At 46.3% G+C, this 18,294-nt stretch overlaps 1 protein-coding gene across 1 annotated transcript in view; it reads right to left on the bottom strand.

The window, feature by feature from the left end:
* The window catches only part of BRINP1 (BMP/retinoic acid inducible neural specific 1), an 85,561-nt gene that overhangs the window by 23,331 nt on the left and 43,936 nt on the right, over positions 1-18,294 (bottom strand). Inside the window, exon 3 of the mRNA XM_056505360.1 lies at positions 1,515-1,705. Within this exon, the coding sequence (XP_056361335.1) occupies positions 1,515-1,705 (191 nt within the window). The remainder of the gene's footprint in view (positions 1-1,514; positions 1,706-18,294) is intronic.

The raw sequence follows: 18,294 nt of genomic DNA, 5'->3' as shown, positions 1-18,294 counted from the left end.
CAGGGCTCTGTCTGATGTCATCCCTGACACATTCTGTGCACCCCAGACCTCTCTGCAGCCCTTGCATACACATTTTGAATTTCACTGAACTGCTGTTTTTCCAGAAGTCTGCTCCATGTTAATGCATTCAGCCTTCTGGCCATCTCTTCCCCTCTGCTCACACTCCCTGCCCAGCTCCTTGAACTCCCTTTTCCTGGAGCTCTTTAAAATTCCTCCAGTTCCAGCAAGAAAGGATGTTTTTCCCCCTGCATTTGTTTTCATCCTGTAAAAAGAGGGATGAGCACGCTGTGCTGTGAGGCTGAGGGCAGTGCAGGGCTGGCAGGACAGTCCCAGCTGGGGGATGTGTTTGTCCTGGCACACACAGGGCTCAGAGCAGCACAGCTCCCACCTCACACTCTGAACTCACTGCAGAGGCTCTTTGGGGACCCAGCTGGGCTTTGGGAGGGGGAGCTGCAGCCTGGCCTGTCCCCCTCTGGTTTCAGAGTCACAGGGTGGTTCAGATGGGGAGGGACCACAGCAGGGTCTTTGGTCCAGCCTCTCTGCTCTAGCATCACCCAGAGCACGTGGCACAGGAGTGCATCCATTGGCTCTGGAATATCTTCTGGGAGGGACACTCCACACCCTCTCTGGGCAATCTGTTCCAGTGCTGTTCCAGAAATTCTTCCTCACGTTCAGGTGGAACTTCCTGAGCATCATTTTCTTGCCTGTTCCTCTTTTCTTGTGGTTGGCACCACCAAGATGAGCCTGGTCCATGCTCTAGGCACAGCCCTTTAGGTAATTGTGGATGGTTCAGACACCCTTTTAGAGACCCCTTGGAAACTTATCCCCTAAGAAAAGAAATTTTTCCTTAGGATGACTCATGCTAGAGAAATGTTCAACCCCCTGCAGACCCCCGTGTTATCTTTTAGAGTTTTTATTGGTCTTTATCTCTTCCAGGTAATTGGTCACTTCTTTACCTAAAACCTTAAAGTAATTGGATAGCTTTGAACTTGTAACTCTATTGGTCACTTTTGTATCCACCTCAACCCTATAAAACCCCTTTGATATTCTATTTATTTGGATTTTCTGTCTGACCCCTTTGCAGAAATAAAGTCACCTACGGAATTTCTGTTCAGTGGTCCTAGATGTCTGCTTCTCTTGCTGGCTAAGAGAGAGCTGCAAGCAGAATGAAATCACAAAGAGCTGATGGCCTGAGCCCAGGCCTTGCTTGCACTTTAGCACTCTGTAGCTGATTTCTGCCTTGAAGCAGCAGGAGCTCTGTTCTATTCAGAACATTTATCTGGGCTGGCTGTGGCAGCCTGGGGCTGAACCCCAGCCCTGGCAGCTACAGATAATTACACTCATTAATGAGCTCTCCTCTCAAGACTGAGCAGCCCCTCAGTTTTCCCCCATGACAGACTCCCTGCTCCCCTCACTGCCCTGAGCTGCAGGAGCTCCATGCCAGACTGGACACATCCCCAGCCCTGCCCAGTGCCCCCAGATCCCCCTCCCACCACCAGCCCGGCGCCACCTACCTCCCAGGGTGGCAGAGATGAGGAGGTGGGTGCCGTACTTTTTGATGATGGTGTCGATGAACTGCTGCGTGGTGGGTCTCCTGCCCAGCAGGCGGATGCTCCTCTGGAACTCGGGCATCAGGGGCAGCGGGTTGTGCAGCAGGTCCCTGCGCTCGATGGCTGTGTTCCTCACCTTCCAACGGGCAAACTCCCTGTGCCACAACACACAACACAGCTGGGTCAGCCCCCCCTCTGCAGGGGCAGCGAGGGAGGATGGAGAAGGGCCAGTCCTGCTGGACACCCCCTCGTGGGTAACACACGCGAGGCTGGGCAGAGGGGAAGGGAGGAGAAGAGGGAGAACGAGACATTGCTGCACAATGAGCACACACTACAAGGCTGGTGAGGAGGTGCTCTTGGAGTCACCAGAGGTGCCTGCCAGAGAGCTGGACTTCCCTAAAACCAAAGCAGGATGGTCCTTTCCCACACTTTGGGGTCTTGCAGTTCCCCATAAAGCAGCAAGTTCTGGTCTCTGTCAGCAAACGGTCTAGACCACAGATCTAGCCCAAAATGATCATTGTCACATCCCTGCTGCCCACAAGCCTTCCTAGCACACTTTTGCAAAGCAAAGCTGAAGAAAATACATTTTCTCCAAAGATCTTCATCTTTCAGCACCATGAGCATGGCAAAAGATCATTTTGGGAAACAATTTTTGAGATAAACCATGTAAAAGGACAGATTCAGTTATAAGCAGAGTCCAGGATAAAAGCAGATGTTTTGTTCATGTTTTTGAAAAAAAAAAGAAAAAACAAAACCAAAGTGATTCTCAAATCCATGCTTTTAAACTGAGAGAACTGGGGAAAAAATAAAGTTAATGTTTGCAAAAGCAGTTCTTTATTGCAGGAATCCATTTTGAAATGACACAGAGGGAAATGCCTAGAGAAAAGCTTGCACACCTGCAATCTAAAAATCAGGCCTCTGAAACATCACCAGCTGAGCACCTGAAAAATGATAAACCTATTAATGTCTTTCAAAAAATATTGAGCAAAGCCTTCCTTAAAGGAGAGAATGTTATTTATACCCATTCTCCTACAGTGCACCTGCTCTATCCTGAGCTGTCTCCCAGACCATCAGCTCACAGGCTTCTCTTTCACTTTTCATTCATCTTTTCCTGTAACTTGGGTTTAAGACAAATATTTTATTTAGATTATAGGTGTTGTGGTTTAATCCCAGCTGGCAACTCAGCCCCACTCACTACTCCTAGAGAGGAAGAGAATGGTGAAAGTGAGAGAACTCATGAGTTGAGATAAACAGTTTAACAGATAAAGCAAAAGCTGCATGGGCAAGCAAAGACAAAGAGGGAATTAATTCCCACTTCCCATCACAGTCTGGAGTTCAGCCATCTCCAGGACTCCATCAGAATGACTGGGGAAGACAAACTTCCTCACAGTGCACATCCCCTTTCCTCCTCCTTCCCCAGCTGCACGAGCTGAGCATGATGTGCTGTGCTGTGGGATATCCCTGGGGCCAGCTGGGGTCAGCTGTCCAGGCTTTGGCCCCTGCAGCTCCTCGTGCTCCCAACCTCATCTCTGCTGGGGTGGGATGAGAGGCAGAAAAGTTCTAACCTGTGTAAACCCTGCTCAGCAGCACCTGTGTTATCAGCACTGTTTCCAGCAAAATCCAAAACTCAGCCCCATACCAGCCTCTATGGAAAAAAAATAATTTAAAAAAAACTTTATCCCAGAAGAAATTTAATAACAGTGTTCTCTTGTTCAGCATTACTGTGCCTCAGCAGCAGCAGCCAAAGCAGAGGGAGCCCTCATGTGCAAGAGCTGACCAAGAGTAAACTTCTCTGAGAACATTAATGCTGCCAACAAAGAATGAGCTGCTTTTAGCAGAAACAAGTGGAATGAAGATAAGGGCCAAGGAGACTCTTCCAAGAGAATGAATTTCAGAAGAAGGCAGCCCAGTGACTGGTAAAAAGAGTAAGAAGTTAAGGGTCCACTGATCAAAATTAAGGATTTGGGGTTAGATTTGAGGATTGGGTGATTAAATGGCAGAATTAGATAATTCTGAGGCATGAACTGAGACAGAGATCCTCTCTGCAGGCACCAGCTCAATCTGTAACCCAGGAAAGACTAATTGGAAATCTTGAGGTGTGGAATAATCCATAACACCCAGTCCAAACCAGGAATGACAACACCTGGCCCTGAGGCAGCACTTCCCATCATGGAGTGTCCACCCAGCACAACCCCCTGGCTGGCAGAGACCCTGACACCCAGGCAGATTCAGGGCACTCAGCTGCAAAGCCAGGATCACAAAACCAGATTTTTTCTGCCCAGCTTGGCTTTATACTCAGTCCACTCTGTGGGTGTTAGGTTATATGGCTTAATGTAATTATTCAGGTATTTATTTTGATTGTGCCCCTTCACAGCACTCCATGCTGCCTGACAGCAGTTACATTCATCAAAATAGCAAAGTGCCAGCTATTTACCTCAAAATATCTCCTTACACCTGAGCTAATGCCCCCTCTGTAGTTCCTTGCTTTCACAAGCCAAGTGGAAATGCCAAAACAAAACACACCTCTTGTTATGTTACAAGAGTCATTAGTGTCAAACCTTGAAGAACCATCCATCTTTCCTAGAAAAACTCAGTCAAAAGGCAAAAATACCTCATTCAACAGGTTCTTAACGTGAGGGGGGACAGAAACAGATCACTGGCTCCCAGGTTGTCTGCAGATAGCAAATATATCACCAATGTATTCCCTTTATGGAGCAGAGGGTGTTCTCTGCTGTCCCACAATTGTGTAAAAGTTGATTTTAATGACAGATAAAACTTTAAAAGTAAAGACAAATAGCTTCTCTCTGACACTACAGAGAGGATTCTCTGATCATTCCAGATGAGAGTTTCAATCCCAGACCTTGCTACACAAGGAAATCCCCTTTGAGGAAGGAGCAGTTGCACTGCATGGCAAGAGGCAGAGCTGGATGCTCAAAGACAGGCAAGGTTTTATAATAAATAGTCATGCCCATGTTTCCATCAGAAAGACCATAACTAGCAGGCATAGGAAGAATGCCATCTGTGCTTCCTCTGCAAAGAGATGGTTATTGTTTCCTTTAAAACTCAAGCACACATTCAGATTCCTGCTTCCTGCAGTACCCATAAAGTCAGGAGAGAGCAGGGCACTCCAGAGCACATTTTAAGAAAGGGCTGAGGGAATGTTTCATGTCCCCAAAAAAGTACAGACAGTTTGGTTTTGCTGCTTTGCAATAGATAATTTAGCAGCAAAGACCACAGAGTTGAAATGTGCAATCGGTCAGGTATTGATTTCTGTTCTCCTTCAGAGCAGCTGTGGCTGCCCCTGGATCCCTGGAAGTGCCCAAGGGCAGGCTGGACAGGACTTGGAGCAACCTGGGATAGTGGAAGGTGTCCCTGCAGGGGTGGGACAAAATCATCTTTAAAGTCCCTTGTGACTCAAACCACTGCAGGATTCCATGATGTATGAACAGGCAGACTCTGGGGGTGTCTCCAGTCAGGGTGTGGAGATGGACAGGGCAAACTGGGAAGTGATGAAGGCAGCAGAAGGCAGGAAAGGACAATGACATTTTGATAAACAATGTGCCCAAAGGAAAAGTGGGTTCATTTTTCACATCAGGTCCAGCATCACCTTTTGACACCACTGGCAGGAGGCAAAGCAGGAGCTGAAGAGAAACCACTGTCATATCTTCAGCTGCCAAGGGACAATCCCAGCCCCATCCATGCAGCAGATGAGCCTGAGCAGAATCCACCTCTAAAGCCTGACAGTGAAGGAGATTTTTCCCACCCAGTTTTTGTGGATGCCTTCCCTCCCTCCCCAGGGTTTCCTGCTCCAGGGCACACCAGGGGGGTGAAAGCCCAGCTCTGCTGTGCTCTCCCTATGCTTGGATGTGTGGCTTTCCCAGCTGACAAGAAAAGCTGAGCAAATATGTTATGATGAATAATTTATGCAACTAACTTAGATGTTTATCTTCTACTCATAGAATATCCATGAACCATTGCAATTCCCTCTAAGTTATGCATTATTTGGATTTACTTAGTGACATTTTTCAAGCTTTTTTATAGGTTTTACATAGCATTTGGCTGTTTTATTTCTTTATGTGCTATTGATTCATTGGGATTGGAATCAAAGGAGGGTGAAGTTTGGAAGGGAACACCCATGGGGTCATCTGCTCCAACCTCAATGGTCAAGCAAATGATATGACCTTGTTAAGCTTCCTTTTTAATGCCCAAAAAATACATTTTAAACTTGGCACACTGAATTCCAATATTTTACATGGAAAGCAAACCTATAATTCTAGCATTCATCCATGCAACCTACAGAACTCTCCTGCAAGATGCACCTGAGGCCAAGATTATGGTACAGTTTTGGAAAATAGACTTAACATTAATAGATATGGCTACTGAAATCATTTAGGATTATTGAGGTCATAAAAAAAAATTATATTTGCAGGGAACAGCATAGATGCAGCCTTAGGGAATGTTCCAGCCTGAAACTCCTGAAGTCTCTGAAGAAACACCTCCAAGAACAGGTTTTCTATTAGCTTTCAACTCTGGATTTAATTGCATTTTCTGCAGAAGCAGAAAATCAGCCAAAATGAATTCAGGGTGCTGGGTCAGGTAAACAAAACTCTTGTCTGTTTGTCACCACTGAATCCTTCCACCTGTGACTCTTGGGAGGATTTACCAAGGCCTTGGATTTGTGGATAATGGGTGCAAAGGGTACTGAAAGCTTTCCTCACAAAACCACCCTGCCTTTCACTCTTTGCTTCCCTGAGCCACCAGTGGCACCACAGTCTCTGTGCCACCACCTGGGACACAGAGGTGAGGCCTCTACAGGTACTGAGGCATTAGAAATAGAGAAATATTGCCCTGGGCATCACTTCTTTTCCAGGTGAAGAAGTTGCAAAGACTCCACCAGGATTAGGGGTCACCCCATGGTACAGCTGGGATTGGTACAGAGTCCTCTGACCCCAGGGGAAATCCCAAGCAAGGACCTGAACTTCTGCCAGCAGGGAAGCTTGGAATGGATTTGGAAAGATGAAAAACCTCTGAGGAAGGAGGAGAAAGGGTCAGGATCCCTGAGGCAGAATGGGATAAGGAGAAATTCTGACCCAGAGTAGTGGGAGAGGCAGTGGCTGGTGCTCTGTCCCAGGAGGGCTGAGAGGGGAATTTGGGCTGTGCCAGGAAAATAGAGGAGCTACACAGAAAACAGAGGAGCTTCTTTAAAAGCTGAGAGGGGTAGGAGGTGCTGAAGGAGGGAGGTGAGAGGGATGAGGGTGCAGTTCTGTTCTGCCTCAGGGAGGCACATGCACATACTGAAGGCTTTCCTCCCTGTAACAGCAAGGGGACACACACTCTGTATTTGAATACATCTGAGGATGAGAAAACACTGCCCCTTCAAGCCTGCATTAATGAGCTTCCATCAAGGCCAGCATGTCAGGGGCAGAAGGAGCCACTAGGAATGTCTCAATGCTCATTAGCACTATGACCCCTCCAGGGAAACAGAAAAACAAGGAAAAAAACTACTGAAGAGTGAGGAAAAGTCAAGAGTCTGGAATAGGTACACCATCAGAAAGGACAGCAGGATCCTGGCAGGAACATGTCTACCCAGGGAGGGAAGTTTGAGGGAGAGGGGCAAGCAGGGCAAATTAAATTCTCCAAATGGCCAAGACAACCAAAGCATGTAAGAGAAGAAACAAGTTCAGCACAGACCTTGGGGTGTGGTGCTTGAAACAAAAGAGAAATTAAATGTATTAAATAATGATCAGGACAGACACAGTTTTAAAAAGGAAAAAAAAAATAGCAGAGGAGGAAGGCACTGAACAAAGCCTGAGCAGAAGAGCCCAGCCCCTGCTGGTGCTGGATGTGCATCTCCCAGGGTACATCTTCCAGGGCAGCCAGAGCATCCCACAAAGAGCACACTGCAGCAGGAGCAGCCCCAGCCCTCCCTGGGACCTGGGCAAGGACAAGCCACCAGCTCCTTCCTGCTCAGTGGCTCTTTGCTTTTTTAATAAAATTTATCCTTAAAGTCATCAGCTGCTCCCAAAGGTGATGGCCCTTCCTGAAGGCAGCACTCTCCAGTGACAGCAGGACACAAACATTATTTCATGCCCTCCCCTTGGCATATTGCCCACATAATTGACTGTGATGTCACCAGGACTCCCTGGTGTCAGAGAGATGTTCCCTGGGATTTTGGTGTCTCTGCCCCCATTTTCCTACAGGCACTTCACCATCATTAAGACAGAATTTTTGGACATGTCTGTGTATGCTGCAGACAAACATTAGTAGCTGTCAGAATGAGTGTGAACCAAACCAGACAGATTTTAGGCCCTGTCTTGGGTAAGAAACAAGTTCTGTGTTAGCTCTAAATCTTCCAGAATCCTCCCAGATGCTCCTACCAGAGCTGCTGGTTTGGGAGTTTTGTTTTGCTTTGCCTTTCCTTTTTTTCAGCCCGATTGTCCCAGCCACTGGCTGCACAAAGTCCTGGTTATCTCCAGTGCTCAGGATGATGGCTCTTCCAGGTTCCTGTGAGCCCTGGATCCTGCAAACAATGCCAAGGGACAAGGTCTGAGCATGACAAGAGCACTATAGTGCTTATCTTGTTCTGCCAGATCAGGCTTTATCCGAGCCTGTGCGGGGTATCTGTGATTATGGTGGGGTCAGTGATGTTTCATTTCCAGCCTGTGCCCTCAAAATGCCAGACAGCCCCAGGCTGAGCAGTGCAATATTCTTTCAGCACTTTCCTCTGCAGCTTGGCCTCCTCCCTATCTAGGCCAGCATGAAGAAGTCACTCTTCAAAGCTGAGCTTTTCAAAGGACCTGCAAGAATTAGTTTCCTGTGAGGGTTTGGCACTCATCCCCCCTAATCTATTTAAAAAACCTCCAGTCTGTAGATTTAAACTAGTTCCAAATTAGACAGAGGCTGAAACTCTGCCATGAAAGAAAGAAAAAAAAAAAAAAAAAAAAGAAAAAAGAAAAAAACAACCTAAAAATTTCATTCCAGAGAAGTATGAAGAAAAAAATCACTTAAGCTGAAAGTCCAACATCATTTTGCATAACAACCAGGCAAGCAGACAGGATCACTCATGAGAGCTGGCAGGTGAATGAGATAAATAAATTGACTATTGATCTATTGATAAATGCTGTGCTGTCTGCAGCAGCTTTATTGCTCTAAGGGCATTTACCTGGATAGGACTGAACCAGGGGGAAGACAATAAGAAGTTGAATCATTCAGCAGAGTCCTGTGGCAGAAACTGAACAATGCTGTTGGACTGCTTCCCCCTCCAGCTGGCTCCAAAGGACAAAGGAAGAATCTCCTGTTGCTTTTCCCCTTGCTCTGTCCTTTGGCCATGTGCTTGGTGTTGGCTGAGGGGTCTCACACCTCAAATGCTTCCCCTTTTTTGGGCAAGCAGCTCAGCCTGCTCCAGAGTTTTGTTTTCATCTCTCTAATCATTTTCTTAAAGATAATAAATTGTTCCAGAGTGGAAAGCTCTGAGGTTTTTTTGGTTTTTGTTTTTTTGGGTTTTTTTTTGTTTGTTTATTTGTTTTTGTTTTGTTTTGGGGGGGGGAGAAGAGGAGGTAAAAAAGAAGTCCAGAGCAACATGACAATTGCAAGAATCAAAATGAAATGAAATTACTTCAAAGTTAGAGGAATTTCATGTGACCTTGAAAGCCCCTTGGTAAACAAGTTGTTCCAGCATTGAACCAAAATCCAGTCAGACAAACATGATTCCAAGCCTTGTGCTCTCTCTTAGTATAGGACTGCATTTGGGTCTCTTAGGGAGCAACATGGAATTGTTGGGTGCCCAAAAGATCAATTTGTTTAGAAAAAAAGCTGAAATAAATTTATTATTAGAGACTCAAAAGCAGAGTGATCCAGCATAGGTAAGAACAAGTTATAAGATCAGTCATCAAATTTGATTGTTAGTAAGTTTGTTTATTATTAAATTTGATTGTGGAAGCAGCACTGACATCTCTCCAAGAGCTCCCAGAGCTGTTCTGGCCGCTGCAGCTTAACAAACATTATTAACAACAGCAAAGGTTCCTCTCTGCTGCTGAGCTCTCCCTGAAAGCTCACCAGGGCAGACATGGTTTATTGAGCTGCTGGGGAAGCTGTTCTGGGATGGACAGCACAGACACCCAGCCCCTCACTCTGAATTAGGGTAAAAATCACAGGACAGGCAGCTGGAAGAGTCCTCCCACTAAAACCCCTGACACAGCCTGGAGAACCCACCTGTGAATCAGCATTCTGAGCTCTCTGGTTACCAATACAGTGACACAGATACCATTTTTCTTAGCAGGGTCTCCTGGATTTCTGTTTCTAGAAGTTTGACCCAGAATTCACAGTCAAGCTGATCCTGGAATGTCAAGGAGCTGTCAATAAGAAGATTTCAAAGACCAGCACTTTTGAAGCAATGCATGGAAACATCTGAGTCATTCAAGGAATTTTAGGTATTGCTGAGGAAAGATGGGATAAATGGCATGATTGTCTTCTCCACATTTCTTTCACTTCCCTTCATGGACACTCCTATGCACATAATCCTAATCCAGAGGGTGAGAGCAGACATCAAACAACAACAGGTTGGAAGGGAAGCCAAGACACAGGATGCTGAGACAAATTATAGGAACGTGTGGCACAGACAGAGAAAAAGCCCCAGACTATGCAGGCTTGTGCTGTAGAAATTGGTTTGGGGAAACAATAAAAAACTACAAATAACACAAAAAAAAAGAAAAAAAAGAAAAAAAAAGAAAAAAATAAACCAAACAAACAAACACAACACACAAAAATAACCCAACAAAAAATCCTCAAACCCCAAAACAAACAATAAATCCACAAAAAAACCACCCTACAAATTAGACCTTTTCACATTGATGTGTTTATTAGGACTCTAAGTCAATTAGAGGATTACACCCTTGATGAAGTCCCTCCTCTTGTGGCTAAGTAATACATGAGAATATTTAAATATTTTGTAAGCAAGTTTGCAATGGAAGACAAGCAGGGAGAGTTTAATTTATAGAGCAGATAAATCTCCCAGGGGTGTCTGGGTCCTGGTGAGCCCTTGTCACCCCATGGCCCTGTGAGGAGGTGCCTACCCTGCCCCAAAATTCACCACGTGGACTCAGAGCCTGCAGTGCTCCCAGGAGCACAATGGCACCAATCAAAGGCTGCAACAAGGGCACAGTTTGGAGCAAATCATTTCATTACACTGCACTTGCTTCATTTCCTGGAGATGGAGGTGTGTGTGGACCACAGGCTTTTTTCCTAATTTTAGCTGTAGCAAGCTGATAACCTCAGCCTGTGACACCACAGCCCCAAACCTTGCTCTGCACTTATCGTGATTCACAGTTTGCTCAGATGAAAAAACTGAGAAATGTCTCCTTGAACCTTAATTCCTCACGTTGCAGGCAAGGGTACCTGGCTGCTGCTGCACTGCTGGCAGCTTAAGCACAGTATTTGTCAATACTGGGAAAGTAATATCAGAAGTTTAGCCTTGATTGCCCTTTTTCTCAAAAAAAAAAAAAAAATTAAAAAAAGCAGCACCATATTTTCTCTAGCACAGCATGCAACCATGTTTCAAAACTCGAGCTGTTGTTAGAAAATGGAGCCATCACCCCTCCTGGTCAGTAGTGCTCCTCACTTGGCAAAGGATCAAATCCACTGGTTTAAGAGGAGGGGGAAAAAAATAAAAATAAAAAATAAAAAAAAAATAAAAATAAAAATAAATTAAAACTATGTTTAAATACAAAGCTGCTCCTGCCTCCTGTAGCCAGCTGAGCCCTCCAGGCAGTCCTGGCAGAGGCACCTGGGCTCTGGGCAGAGCAGGCAGTGATGGGAAACTGTCCCCTGCTGCCCAGCCCTCGGCCCTGAGTCATCCTCAGCTGATGGAGACACCACTGAGCGCTCGAGGCAGGAGCTGGTGGGTGGCTGGGATGCCACAAGGCAACCAGCTGGCAAAGCCACCTGTTCCCAGCAGGATCCTCACTGCAGGGCAGCTGAGGTGGGGTTTGTCCGGATGAAGTGAAGTGAGGAGGGCCCAGCCCCTTCCCTGCCATCCTTCAGCTGCAAGGGTGTGCTCCAGGCTGCACAAAGAGGATCTGCAGGGAACTCAGCTTGCAGGGCAGGCAGACTAAGCACTGCTTGCTCACAAAGGCACACCCAGATCCAGCAGATGGCCAGCAGGCTGAGAATGGCACAGGGGATGGGATAAGGACTCATCCCCCATCATCTCATGTAAGGCTAGAAAGCAGCAAAGAACACAGCAACAAAACTCTTTCCAGGTAGCAAGAAGGAGTGATTTATTGAAAAAGCCATGCTATTTATATAAGGGAGATTGTGAAAAACAAAGTAGAAAAGATTCATTGGTCAAAGAAGGCAACACCTCTTTGAAAACATGCTTTCTGCAAAATATGAGACACTTATATGGCTTGGTGGTCAACACCAGGTGTCTATCTGTGTTTTATTTCTTCCTTTCCTTATTTTGTCTCTGAGAAAGATCCTCAGCTGGGAAAGATCGTGGCTGGAGCTGAGAAAAGTCAACAGCCTGGGAAAAAAACAGATTAGATTTCTCCACAAGCCTTCAGCAGTGTCCACAATCTCAGCCATTGCAAAGGGTCTTGCAAGAAGCTTCTGGGAGTACATGGCAGAGGTAGGAGAGAGCAGGTGAACAAAAATTGTGTTAAAATAGTAAAACAAAGCTGCACTTCCCTCCCACTTTGACTCTTGCCACTTAATTTGCATATGTATATGTATATATACATATATATAATGTATATGGATAATGTTGGGACATTATTCCCTCTGAGCTGGTTTAGGAGGAAACAGTGGTTCCTCCTCATGGTCCCTGAGGACACTCAATTCAGTGCCTTCACCTCAGAGCTGGGGTTCCACATCCCTTTGGTTTCCCAGCTGTGCTGTTGCACTCAGGCCAGCTGAAAATCAGGGCTGATTTTCAAGCAGTGGCACCCAGCAAGCAGGAAAATCCACAGTGGCTGTGAGCAGAGGGTGTCCCCTCTCAGTATAGGATTCACATGTGACTGGGTCTGAAATTACTAGCAAATAGCATAAGATAAGAGGTTAAGGGCTAAAAAAATTTAGGCTGCAGAGTATAGCTGCAGTAAAATTCGAGTCATACATAATCAGAGACATTTGTGCTTTGCTCAAGATTAAAAAAGAAAAAAAAGGTCCCCAAAAGCCTATGACATTTCAGAATTATGGTAAAACTGAAAAAAATTTTCTCTAGGAAAAAGGTGACCCATTTCCTCAGACTTCATTCCTCTTTAGCAAAAAAAACTGAACACAAGCTGTGAGAAAGCCTTGAATATTCCCTGGTTGCTCCAAAATCTCATTTCTACAAAAATCAGTTTTGATGTATTTAATTTTCATTCCTAGTCATGCCATTTCAAACTCAGGCATGTTTTGATGGAGGAAATAAAAAGACTGCAATAAAATAAAAATTCACAAACTCATGAAGAAAGGCAATCTCTTTGCATGCTGCAAAGTGGCCTGCAATGAAAAGATAACCATGCTTTTTATGCAACACTTCATAAAGAAAAAGCTTTATTTTTGTCCTGTCCTAGCCAGTGAACAGGGACTTGTGAATGCAAATGCTTTTGTTTCCTGGGATCTGTTTGTGAAGCTCTGAGGCACTTGGTTATTCAGGCACATGCTTGGCAATTTCCCCATCATGAGTCATGTTTTCTTTAGCTGATATTTGTGACTTTGATATGTGGATCTCAAAGCACCTTTAAACAAATGTGTCACTGTAGATGGAGAAGCTAAAGCAGCAGGAGATGAAAACTTTTCCAAGGAAGAGATCCAGAATATAGCACAATATAGATGTAGAGACAGGACAAAGTATTTCACCAGCAAGGACTCAAGTAGGTGGTGGGGTCATGGCTGAAGTTCTGCCCTGTTTTTCCTGCCCTGGGCTCAGTTCCTCTCTGCCTCCACAGCTCACTCAGGGTGCTGATGATGGGCAAACACAGCCCCACATCAGCTAGAGAGAACAGAAACAATCACTAAATCATTAAATTTGGTAAAGACCTCCAAGATCATCCAGTGCAACACTCAAGCAGCAATGTGGTGGCACCACATTCACCATTAAACCATGTCTTTAAGAGCCATATCTGCACAGTTTTGAACCCTTCCAGGGAGGGTAACTCCATCACTTTCCTGGGCAGCCCCTCTAATTCCTGCTGTTCCACAATTCCTAATACCTAAAACATGCCCTGGTGCAACTTGAGGCCATTTCCTCACATCCTGTCAGAAATATGGCTGTTAAAAAGCACCACTGCCTAGATTCCCAAATCCCAGCCCTTTATGGAGGACACAAAAGCCATGTGCAAGCAGTGGAGTGAGCTGCAGTCACGTTGGACCTGACCAAGCCCAAAAGTGAGAGGGGCCAGATGCACACCCCTGGTTCTTTTCATCTCCCATGTGCTGGTGTGGGAATCCTTTGCTGAGTCTGGCTGGGAACTCCTGCAGGGTTGGTTCTCCCCCTCTCTCTGTGCTGCTCTCTTTCATGGCAGACTTCTTGGTTTGTGTTGAGTTAAAATACAGAATCCTTCTGAGCATGAAAATTCAGTCTGGGGGCATCAGATGCTGCAGAAAATCTGAGGAGAGACCCCAAGGTGTTCCTCCCTGTGACAGAGGATTGGAACTGGGTGATTTTTAAGAGCTCTTCCAACCCAAACCTTTCTGGCACTCCATGAAAAACCTCCCCTCATGGCTATTTCAGGAGGGGAGGATTGGGCAAAGTTAAATTATCAGCTCCTATTCTAATTCAAGGTACACACACACCTGAGTTAGGGATTATGTGCTATTGCACATCTGAGCCTCTGCTCCCAAAGAACAAACTGAACCCCAGAATTTAGAAGCACATGCATATGTATATATTTATCTACTGAGCAAAACAACAATATCTGCAATGCTTTTTATTTGCCTTCTGTGTATTGAGATTTAAAGACTTGTATTTTCTGGCTTTCCTCCGCAATCCTAAAAGAGGACTTATTCTTATTTTTTAAATGGAAGTTGTGAGTTATACAATTATATGACTCAAGCCTGGAGTGCTTAAAGAAGACAGGAAAAAAGCTAATGTGAATCCCCCAACTCTTACAAATACCAGAGGAACAGAAAATGAAAAGCAATATCTCTGCAGTCTGGTAGAGAGGGGGTCCTGGTCTTTTCTCCTACTGCCTGGAAACCTCACAGTCCTCAGTGCCTGAGTGCTAGGAGGAAGGGGGACAGGAGAACAGCTGCTTCCTTGCCCTGGGCTGGGTCATTATCCTTGGGATACAGCTCTGCCCTCTCTGGACTAGGAAAAATCCCCAGAGTAGCTGAGTGATGCTCCAGCCAGTGAGATGGGTTCCAGCACTTCCCTCCACACCGAGCCATCCAGCTTTCTCCTTTCTCCTTCTTTTTGGTGGAGTTCCTTCCCCTCCTCATGATTCCCATCCTTCCTTTCCATTTTTCCCTTCCCAGCTCCTGCAGTGTGCAGAGCAGGACAGACATAGGGCCCTACACACCATATTCTTTGGCAGTACCTAGAACCTGATATAACCTTATCCCAACCTGAAAACCTAATGGAGGGCAGGAGGCTCCTAAAACCGTGGGAGGAATGAATTATCCGGCTCTGTGCAAGAGCAGCACCCAGAGGCCTCCACAACAAGTGCATGTTTATCTCACTGAGATCTGTCCCTGCCCCAGCCCTGCCTGTCCCTGCTCCTTGCACTGGCACTGCCCCAGCCCAGCTGCTGCCAAATCCCATCTCCGCACCCAGGGACAGATGACCCCGTGCTGAGGGGTCTTTGTGCAGCTCTGATACTGCTCCTGGTTTAACTTATTCCCAACAGGAGATGCACTGGGGATTCCCACTGCCCTGCCTGCCTCTCCTTGCCCCACTTTTCCCTGTCTCTGGAAGGGCAGGTGGTGCCTGCACTGAAAGCCTCAATCTTCCTGGGCACTGGACCGTGCCCAGCGGCGCACTCATCACCGGGGCTGCTTCACTGACTGATTGCTTTCTGATTCTGTTTGGCATTTTATCCTGGCTGCATAGAAAACTTATTATAAAATCATATTTGTGTTCCATAGATTATATCTGTGGCTCACTGCAGCGGGAGTGCAGAGCCTGACAGGCAGAGTCAGAGACCAAGGTGACAGGGACAGAGCTGCAGTGCAGGTGTGGTGCTCACAGGGGACAGAACAAGAGCCCCTTGGTCAGCCATGGGTTATCCTGGGGGTGGGAGGGGTGGGATAACTCTTAATAATTAGCTGTTGTCATTCTCCTGGCCACATCCATGCCATATGCTCTAAACACAGAATAGTTTCATGTTAAATGACTGCAACAGTCCCCACTGCTATTAAAAATCTGTCGGTCTTTCTGCTAGATAGTCCCAGCTTAGAGTTGCTGATCATTTGCACCTGTATAGAGTCCAACAGCCCGTGATAGAACCAGAGAAAATTATTATTTGGTTGTTCTTTGGGTTCTGGAGAGATGCAGACTGCAAAGAGAACACCCCTATTGTCCCAGAAGTTTAGGATTTCATGGTGTCCTGTGAGTTCAGCCAGAAGACACCCTTGGCACAGAAATGGAGGTAACCATCCCTTCCAGCCATGGTTTTGCCATGTTCCTCCCAGCTCCATTCCCTGCTCGCCTCCCAGTCATGCACAGAGGGTGACTGGTGCCATTCCACCTTCCTCCCCTTGGCCTCTCTCCTGGGGACAGCTAAACATGCAGACTCACATTCTGCTTGGCAAAAACGTTCCCTAAGCAGGGAAGGTGTCCACAGAGAAAGATCAAGGAGAAAAAGGAAGTTTTACCGCTGGAGAAACAACTAGACATGGTGTGCTGGGCTTCCTGAAGAGGTGGAAAAATGTCCAGTCTCCTTCTCTCCAGAGCTGTTTCTGCTCTCTAGAATATGCATTCAGGAGGGAGCTCCTCTATTTCCTGAGCACAGGCAGGTCTGCTGGATTTTCCTGCCCACTTCAGCTAAAAACAGGAGATACCCCCTTGTTCACAAGTTCATCACAAGATGCTGGTGGTGCCAGAGGCTCCATGTCAGTGGAGTTGGCCATCTGGAACAATCCCCATGTATCTCTCCATCTCATTGACTCTTTGTTCCATTTCAGTCTCAGCTGAAATTGAATCTTTTATCTCTCCTCCCTTGCCTGTGACTCTTATTTTCCCCCTCAAACTGTATCTGCTGCTATTTATGATTTATTCTCTGTCACTGTCCTATTTAATGCTGCAAAATGGTGGGGATGATGGGTTCTGTGGAAGAAAGCAGAGGGATCCTGTCCTTTACCCATCACAGAGGAATGACTGAACATGTCCCAGCACCGTGGGAGATGGGAATCCCACAGCAGCACCCTGAATTCCTTACTGCCCAGGACTGTGAAATGCCACAGAGCCTTGAAGCCCTCAAGGGACAGGGTTTTCAGGAATCCCGTGAGCTTGGGGCACCAGCTGGCTCCAAAAGGACTGAGTGCCCTTCCTGAGCCAGCAGCTGGGATGTTACCCTGCCAGTGAGCAGCCTTCATGCAGGCTCTGGAATCCCACAGCTCCTCAGGTTCAGGAACCCCTGGGATGGGCAGGACTCAGAGCAGCAAGACACAACGAGTGTCTCTGGGAGGCTTCTTCCCACACTGGGATTTTTTATCACGCGAACGCCACGCTGCAGCTGGCTCTGGGAAGTCTTCTGCCCACACACTAAATAAATTCTGGTGTGGTGCTCTGCTTCTCTATGGAAACTGTACCCTGCATTTCTCTCCATAGGATTTTTCTCATTTCAGGCTCCATAATAAATTAACGAGAAGATGTTTTCTTTACACCAACCATAGGAGAGACACTTTTCTGTACTCGATTAATCTTTAGTGATCTATATTAAATATTTATCTGAAGAAACGAGGCCTGTATTGCAGCAACATTTTCTATTATGAGACTTTATCATATCAAAAGATATTTTCCTGGTGCTGACTCCTTCGTCTGTACCCAGCCAGCATTTCCAATGGAAGGGAACTTTTTTTTTCCCCCTTTCTCTCCCAGTGACCTTTTCCCTCCATAACAAGCTGCTGATATGTTAGAATTTACTGGGTTATAAACATTTTTTATCGAGTAGGAGGGAGCTGGGTGATTTGGCACCAGCTTCCCTAATAAAACCCAGGGGAGAGGCTGTGATGTTTGACTCCAATAAAGGCCTGGAAGGAGCTGCAACCTTCTGGGATGCTGGTCACGAATGCCAGGGGAGTTGGGGAGTGTCAGTCACGTAGCTTCGCTCTGCTGAGGCACTTTTGGAAGGAATCCAGCTCACTGGCACAGGAGAGGGAGCTGGGAAGGACCTGGTAAAAGACTGCTCTGTTCTCCCCCAGTGTTTCTGAAATTGTGTGATTTATCACACGGAGCAGTGAGCTGGGAGCCCTAAATCCTCTTGTGCCACAGCTGTGAGGTGGGGAGACACTAAACAGTTGAGATAACTCAGAAGGGATGAGGAGCTTGGTGTTGGGATTAGACACTGGTCCTGCAAGAAGGCAGAGAACTCAGATCACAGATTGATTTTGAATAAGTGACGGATTTTCCCACCTGAGGTAGACCCAGCATTGGCTAGAGATAATCAGAATTAAGGCTGATCTGTTGAGGCAGTGCCAAAAAAGAAACCCAGATGCAGTATTCTGCTTTTTTTCAGGTCCAGAACAAAACCACAGCATAAAGAGATGGTCCAAGTTCACCAAGAGCTCCCAACCTTCTACATCTCTGCCCCCAAGGGAATGG

This window comes from Oenanthe melanoleuca, chromosome 17 (genome assembly GCF_029582105.1).
Source record: "Oenanthe melanoleuca isolate GR-GAL-2019-014 chromosome 17, OMel1.0, whole genome shotgun sequence".
In the NCBI taxonomy this organism is placed as follows: Eukaryota; Metazoa; Chordata; class Aves; order Passeriformes; family Muscicapidae; genus Oenanthe; species Oenanthe melanoleuca.
Note: the sequence above shows the minus strand (reverse complement) of the source record. Positions and strands in the feature narration are given on the sequence as shown.